This window comes from Ostrinia nubilalis, chromosome 1, assembly GCF_963855985.1.
Source record: "Ostrinia nubilalis chromosome 1, ilOstNubi1.1, whole genome shotgun sequence".
Taxonomy (NCBI): domain Eukaryota; kingdom Metazoa; phylum Arthropoda; class Insecta; order Lepidoptera; family Crambidae; genus Ostrinia; species Ostrinia nubilalis.
Genome location: NC_087088.1, coordinates 17,618,671 through 17,627,510, shown reverse-complemented (window position 1 = coordinate 17,627,510; position 8,840 = coordinate 17,618,671). Strand labels below are relative to the sequence as shown.

At 36.1% G+C, this 8,840-nt stretch overlaps 1 protein-coding gene across 1 annotated transcript; it reads right to left on the bottom strand.

The window, feature by feature from the left end:
- Nucleotides 1-6,691: 6,691 nt before the first annotated feature.
- Nucleotides 6,692-8,481, bottom strand: LOC135074565 (uncharacterized). The gene has a single exon (XM_063968903.1). It carries the CDS (start codon nt 8,430-8,432, stop codon nt 6,759-6,761), a length of 1,674 nt encoding a protein of 557 aa, XP_063824973.1. The 5' UTR covers nt 8,433-8,481; the 3' UTR covers nt 6,692-6,758.
- Nucleotides 8,482-8,840: the final 359 nt, after the last annotated feature.

Here is an 8,840-nt window from a genome sequence, read left to right as displayed (position 1 = left end):
ATTTTTATGACTACCCTATTTACAACAATATTTTGCTGACACGAATATTTTTTTAACTTGAAAATGACAACCCGAAAAAAACTTGATTGAACCATAGCTTAATCTACGCTACGCAAGTGGAGGACGCGCATAGTGCCATTATTATTTTTATTAATAATAAAGAACTGTAATTATTTTAATCAAAAAGAGATTAAAAACATACTTAAAATTCTACGTACAACAAAAAATTGTTTTTGTCACATTACTCATCAGATAATCGTAGCAATTAAGATCACGGATGATTGAATGCTGACCCACAAAGAAGCCAAAAAACCATGGTCATTGCAGATTGCTTTTTATGGTACTTCTTATCTTAATTTCCACTCATTTAAAGATTCAGCGTAAACACTAGCCTACTCATTTACTTACTGACTCATAAAAGAAAAACAGGAAAGATTATAATGCTTTTCATACCTTAGTCAAATTCAAATAGTTTATTCAGTAAGTACATATAAGCTTTTCCAGGGCACTTATACAACAAATGAACGTCCCAAGGTATATTACCTTGCCCTACCACCACTTCGGGACAACATACATGTTATGACCTGGTGCTGAGATGAAGTGGTGGAAAAAATTCAGTCACTTTCGTCAGCCTTTTTCTAACTAAACTTAATTTATAACTTCATGACACGTAACAAGTGTGCGAGCTTGGCAGGTAAAGTCCACGCACTCTTGTCATTTAAATAAGCGTTTACTTTATAGTATCCTTTTTTCATAAGGATGGGTAATCTAAAAGAAATTAATCATTTAAGTCTCAGACTTTTTACAATAATATTGAAATGTGCGTTTGCAGACAGACATTCTGACCAGATTTTTCTTAACATGACCCAAGGAAGTACTTTGCATATTTGTGTCATTCGTATTCAGTCCTTATCGGAGCACGTCCAAAAACAAGATCAAGAGACGCTTAAGATAACTCTGTTTAACGTATAATTTCTGGTAGCATGCAATTGCAGCCACACACAACTCACACAACAGCGCTGAGTTCATATTTCTGAGAACATTCGCAGTACATAATTTGTTTATTCTGCGTGAAATCCGAGCGAGGATACAACAATGGTGATGCGTCGCGCTCGCGGATCTGCGCACGCGTCGCAGCCAATACAAAGAGGAATGACAACAGAGACTGCTAATCCGACGTTAATCGTGTTTGTTTAAATCGTTATAAAGTTACTGACATAACAAAGTATTATAATGGAATCATGTTACCAGGTTATGATTACAGGCACGTACCTACGTTAGACATCGAGCTAAACACTGTATTTAATTTTACTACGAATTTGTAATATTGTGTTTGCTGCTGGTATAAAATACTATGTATTGTTTTATACATTAACTTTTACTTGGTAATATCAAATAGTAAGGCATGATAATTTGTAACAATACATCGTCTTTTTCCAAGAGAACGATAAAATTATTAAATATGCAAAATATGTTATTACACAACATTTTAAACCAATTTGTTTAATTAAACATTAGAACATTTTTATAAATACATAACTAAGTACATAATATTTCTATAAAAGTAATAAATAAGATCTTAGTACGGCCCTGTGTTATTAAAAGTTTCAAAAAGCGCGGGAGAAGTTTCAAAAAAGTATTTTTTTTTTTCAGAACTAATAATTTATACCTATTAAAGAAATGTAAGATTATGAGTAAAATGAAATCCAAATGAGGAAAATCTTAACCCACACATTTCATGGGGCCGATGGTTCCATTACCCCATGGCGTGTTGGCCAAGAACCAAGAACGTTACATTTTTATGCAACATGGTGCGTATGGATCGCGTGGAAACGAAAGTGAATTACACAATTAATGAATGGTTCAACCAATTACAGCAGCGGTCAATTCTGACACTGTTCGAAAATTATAATAGTAGGTATGATCATAATGATGATAATACCATAAAGAAGTTAATTCCGTAAAATGTTATTCTGTACTAAGAGGACTCTACTAAAAACCTACAACACCTCCTGATCTGACATTAAAATCTCAGCATTTAGAAACTTTCACTACTTTCTTAGAGTTCTGGGTAGGTACATAATTTTCTTCTAAGTATAGTTTTTGAGAAGAATCTTCTCGCTCTACTCTCATCTATTCTGTGGACTCAAGCATCGACCTCTTGAGGCACTCCTCATTGTTATGCTCGATCATGACGCGCGTTGCGTGTGTCGGTAGTGACCCACAATCAGTCGAAATTTTGTCTTTGACGATGACTACAATGAAAAATTTCAATGTTTTTTTCATATTTTCAGGTGAAATCTTTGATTTGAGTTTTAAAGAATGTATTGCATATCAAGGGTTAAGAAAAGGATGGATAGAGTCTAATCATCATCGATGGTTGTATTAGGTATTAATTAGCAGTACTTATTATTATTCTGTGGTATTATTAATCCCTATTTTAACCATGTGCGACTTTGTTCACTTATTTCCAGTTTTTGAAAAATTTTCCATCTTAAACGAATTAGTTAATTCGTCCAAGTTTTCCATTGATGCTGTCAGAATGTAGGTAACATTGGCCACTGACATCTGAGGACATTGTAGCTTATCAGTATTGCACTCCTTGTGATGGGTTTACAAATAAACAACATGTCTCGTACGTGCGGCCACGGTGACAGGTCATGGATGCTTTATCTATCGAGATTATGTAAACTCAAACTTTCTTTTATGGTGTGATCTCTTAAGTGCCGAAACTCTAGAATTTTCTGACTTTTTGGTCTAAACATCCTCTCCAGCTTTCGATACAAATTGGCCAAGACGCTTGCTGTTTGAACAAGTTCTATCATAGTCTCCTAGAACCTTCTTCATTCAGTTGTGTCATGAATCAACTGTAAACTGAGTCTAGGATCAATCCGGTACTCGGTACTAGTACAACCACAGATCCAAGTCACAGTGTCCAAGCTAAGGACACCCTGTAGGTGCACCTCAACATCCCATCTCTCACGTAGGTACCTTCTTGAGTCAGTAAGCAAAAGCTTAATACAGGACAGATAGCTACTTGTATTGTGATTTCTATTAAAACAGGCAGGATACGGATTTTTTAGGTACTGTCTTTTGACTTTCGACTTATAGGAAGTGCGAAAGATTTTTATAAATACTTTGTCAACGGACTCTACTTCTACAAAGCTAAGGCGGAAATATTTCCCAATAAAAAGTTAGAGTAAGTACCTAACAAGTGTTCGAGGAAGAGGAAGCGTCCGTCGCGGTTCGTTAGGCGATCTTCGTAAAAACAATGATTTCCTAGATCTCTCTTTAGAGAGATGTTTTGATCGAGAGGAGACAGACAATAGCCAGAGATTCGCTAATTGATATTCTGTTATGCTTCACGGCGATGATAAGTCTGTCAGTTGAAGTAAACAGATGAAAATGTATTTATTTAGGTAATAAAACGTTTTTAATTAAGTAAGTACTTATTGGCATTCGTCTTTACGTATTAAAAATAATTAAATAGGTATTTAAAATTCTTTGGGTTTTTCTTCGATATTATCTTTTCAACCGACTTCAAAAAAGGAGGAGGTTCTCAATTCGACCCGTATGTTTTTTTTTTTTCTATGTTTGTTACGCGATAACTCGGCCAATTATGAACCGATTTGAACAAATCTTTTTTCGGCGTATAGGTAATACCTCAAGGGTGGTCCCATTTAAATTTGATAATAGAAAAAACAACCCCCAAGGGTGGAAAATTGGGGATGAACTTTTTTATACGCAATATCTCCGCCGATTACACTGGGGAACAGTCATTTTGCGGCATGGTAGTTTAGAGTTAATTCTGTATGCGACTAGTGTGCTGAATACTAGAAAAATATTAGATTTGTCAAATTGACTCTAGATCTTGAGATAAATACTATTAACTATTTATATGAAAAAAACCAAAATAAAAACACCAATCTGTATAAAAAAAAATATTTACACTAAGATCCTATTTAAGAACGATATAAAAATTAAAAATATATTTGCTTTTTATCAAATAATAGAAAAAAAAAACTACAAAAAGCTTTTTCTGTAAGCTTTTATGTTATGGTTTTGGTCAGGAAAATTCCATAATTATGGCAACAGTAATCAGCCATCATCTGGCGGTCCCATTGACCGTAGACATCATTCTTCCACTATCCTGATATTCTGGTAGAACCGTTCTGCTTATTCCTCACTGTAATCATCCAGATTATGGGAGAACCTGTCAAAACGGCTATTGTTAAAAAAATTAATACTCAAATTAGATCCTTATGTGTTAAATTTTTAAAACAATTTAGCAACCAATTCTGAAAAGTCTGGTGCTCTATGACTCCCCAAATATTGTTTGACTACTAAAACAAAGCTTAGCCATGCTTCAGATTCAATTTGTGTTATGTGGTTTACAAATACAGTTTCTTAATAAGAGTACGGATTTGCGGTCAAACGAATTTATTTTTTCCGTATTCAAAAGGACGTTTCAGGACGTAAAGGACTTTAATTTGGCTGACTTTTGATCATTTTAGTGATTAGAAAGCTCAGTTCATATCTTTGGTTTTCCAAATTGAAGTCCTTTACGTCCAGCTTGACTCCAGTATGGCAAAGAGTCTTCACGAGTCTTGCAGACGATATTGGACCCCCAATATTTATTATTTTATGGAAGTTTTATAAGAAAGTATGCTTGATAGGTTTTTATCACTACCTCCGTGATCTTATTTCTTTGTTTTTGTAAGTTTAGAAGCCAAATATTAACAAAAACTGTTGGGATTGTAAAAGCAAGGTTTTCATAATGAACTCATATATTTGAGACAAAAAAGCTCTTTAAAAATTAATTTAAAAGACACAAACTGTTAATTTCAAGGTCTAGTAGCTGATTACTAAATTGTTGTAACTACAACTACACTAATACATGAGTAGAAAATAAAACTTAGTGGGTATAATCAAATTAATATAAGTATAGGGAGGGTCGTTTAATTTTTTTCATTGATTTCTTGTGTCTCGTTTATCTCAAGAACCAGAGTCAATCCAAAGAAAGTAAATGCACACCATTTATGTCTAATACAAGTATTTACAAAATCCATTAACAAAATAGATGCCGCAGATTTTTTTGTTTTTTTTGTTCCGCAGTGTTATTAATCAATTTGAACGGTTATTTTTTTGTTGAATAGGTATTATCAAAAGGGTGGTTTCATGCGAATTTGAAGAAAATATTTCACCCCCAAGGGTGGAAAATTGGGGATGAACTTTTTTATACGCAATATTTTTAATTTTTAGTTTTTTTTTGTGATCACGCATTTGAAGTCGGTTTTATTTTTTTTAAAAGTTAATTATTTAGTAGAAGTTCCGATAGTCCGATCTCAAAAGATGATCTTGTGACATTACGACAACTTCTAGGCCAACAGAGGGCCTAGTGTGAGTTTTTATAAGCGCTCTAGTGAGCGCGTCAAAAAATGACATTAAATGTATGACGGATTGCACAGCGCCCCTAGCGGGAAACTTTCAAAAACTATAATTTTCATACATTTTGTTAAACGCGCTCACTAGTGAGTGCGTTTAAAAAAACTCACACTCAGCCCACAGATTACATAATTTATGTATGATTTTGTTTTGTTACTGGACTGCAAGGTTACTTAAACTTTTTGAATTAGTTGTTATTTAGGCACAGTGATGAATACCTATTAGGTAGGTAGGTACTAATAAAATTTAAATTACTCACACACAGAATAATACTAATAACAAACTTTTATTTCGCTATCGCAGTAATACGATTAAGTATTTAGTCAAGAATTGCAATTCCAATTATACAACAATAACTTACCTAATCTTTATTATCGCATAAGTAAATTGCTAATTTAAAAATAATAGCGTAAAACAACAATGCATAATGCACTCCACTTCAAGTGGATGGCCATCCACTTAGAGATATGATAAGGGAAACTACAATGTTACTACTATCACGAATGGCCTGAAGGTCGCAAAAAAAACTATTTTTTTACTAAAACATACCTAACTTAGTTAGCACCTAGTTATTAAAAGAAACCAATGATCTTTTTAAAGAACTAAAAGAAGTAGGTATTCTTAAGCTGTTTAAGTATGTAAACTCCGCTCCTAAAATTTCAGAAACATCGTTTTGCCAATACAAAGTCATTGAGCATCTACTTTTTTGCCTGTTCAGAAGCAAAATTTTACTCCGAAATATCATCTTTTATTCAGTTTATTTTTCACCTTGAGACTACTCCAGTTCATCTACAGCTTAACGCCTACTAAAAGTGTGAAGGCAATATCTTGCACGTCAGGAATTTCATTTGTGATATTTTTATAGGAGTAGTATTTATTTATCAGAGATTACAGATTTTTCAAAGTTTTATTGACTGTTTTTGCCACAAAGCTATTTTTCCCCAAAATAGTTTCCCAAGTTCTTAGTTAAGTGAATGAATATTAACCAAGCCTCTAATCACATTTTCTATTAAACAGCCGTGGCATACTCGTATCTATGATACGGATACTTAGTAGTTTCTCACGTTCAGAGTGAACTTGACATAGTTGATGCGCCTGACCTCCCACTGACCGGAGCGAAGGCCAAATGACCCCATGCATAATGTAGCCCTATATCGGGACGACACGACCCTATTGGGCTAGACGAGGCGTGATAATAATATTAACTATTTACCCGTTCCCAGATAAACACGTAATAGTTCACAGTGATTTAATAATTAAAATAACTCGAAAAAATACATCTAACAAAACAAAAATACACTAAAAATATTACGTCATCCTGATTTTCGCATATAAGATTGCACCAGTTTCACACCAAGATAAATAACGGTCGTGTAAAAAGCAAAGCGCATACTCGATTTATAATTAATTTGAGAGAACCAACGTTCCAAGGGACTGGCGCTCAGAGTGATAGGCCATTCAGAAGAGCTCAGATCTTCATAAGTCTGAGCCTGAGGACGGAGGCAGCTCAGCAAATGCAGGTACGTTGTGTGACCTGCCTCCAACGCTGCGGCTACATCTCCTTCGGCAAACACATCTAGAGCACCCCACTCCAAGTACCTCCTAGTGACCTGCCCGGTCAGCTTGCGCAACGCCACGTAATCACCACACCGAGGCACAAAGATATCAGCGATGTCTGTCTCCGTATAACTAACCGGAGACGCTGCTTCCTCACCAAACAGCTTCACGAGTTGTTCCAGAACAGCTACCCTAGAATCATCAGCGTCAGCCTTATCCCTGACCATTATGTATCCTGTCAAAGTCGCATACCGCGATAAGCTACCTGTCGTAGAAAACTTGGGTCTTTCCATAGCCCAGATTATGGGCCCGCGTATGCTCAAAATGTCGCCGCTGTATCCTTGGGCTTCCCAAAAGTTATTTTCGTATTGCACAACAAACTTTTTAGCTCGCCCAGGTCTCATAGCACTGGTGATATCAGCATCTTTCCTCGCCAGCAATTGATCTTCGACTCTAATTTTGTGAAGCTCATCAGGCCGCAATGCCATAGCGAGGAGGTTACAGACGTAATTGGTCCCACCTTTCATTGTTTTCAGTATAACTAGTTCATCAGAATAAGTACTGATTTCTTTGATAGGATTGGATGATAGAATGATGTCCGCGATACTCCTTTGAAGTTGATTTGTCAAACGCTTTCTGCAGTATCCTAAAAGTTTTTCGCGGAATCTCGTATTATCGCCATCGAGATGATTCCTGCAGCTGTTGGTTCGATAACATTGATGCAAATAGAATAAAACCGAGATACTGTCAGCCGGCGCCCCGCATACAACTCTCACAGTTGTCCTCATGATGTCGCGCGAAGTAGAAAAGATAAGAGCGCTGCATAGATGCTGTTCCATTGTGGTCTGGTCATAATACAAAAGTTTTTTTCTGTCGGCATCAGTGGCTTCTCTTGTGTGAAACATGTCTCTCATACTGTGGTCTAGTAATGATTGATACTGATTCAGTTCGAACTTCTCTATGAATCCTAAATAGTCGAAGTTGTGAAAGTCCTTGGAAAACTCCACAGTGCTACCGTTGGTGTGTTGGAAAAGTTTGTTGAGTGGTGACTTCATTCGGACTGGTTCGATGATCGCCTCGGGAATAGGGATGTTTAGGTCTCTAGCGTATTTTGTAATGTAATGTCGTGCGACGTTGTCTGTTACCTTAGCCTCGTCGTCGTCCTCGTCGTCGTCGATGCCAGTTTCGGGGTTGTCAGATTCGGCGTCATCGTCGTGGTCTGTGAAGAAAGCAACGTTGCACTTGGAAACCAGCCTGGAGGTTTCCGCCATGTCAAGAACCACAATGTCCATGGTGTTGCCAAACTTCCTCTTGAGCTTGTGGGCGGTGACGATGCCCGGGAGGCTACATCCCAGTATGATGACGTCCGCTTGGATATGGTTCGACTGTCCTCTACCTTTTCTGAACGGTTTTTCTAATTTTTTAACCATAGGTGAATTTTTTATTGTTCCATCAAAATTGTGGACGACTGTTAAATTGACCGACGACTAACAGCTGTCGTTGTCATTTTACTGAAAAGATTAATGGAATAGTTGGAAATAGTCAGTATTAAAAAGTATTTAATGTGTGAAAATTATTTATTGAAAACAGGCTCTATGGCACGTCTATGGTGTGTAGGGTACACACACATGACAGTCATAAAAAAAGCAAACAAGACGTGCATTGCTTAGCTTAGGTACCTTCCTAGACTTTTCTATCTAGTTTTGTCGCTGTGGATTACACCATTTCATAATTCCTATTACATTTTGTAATTTTACTCGTATTTCAAATTACTTTTAGTAGCTAGGTATGTACTAACTCAAACACTTTGATACTATTCGAAAATAATTTATCTTTAA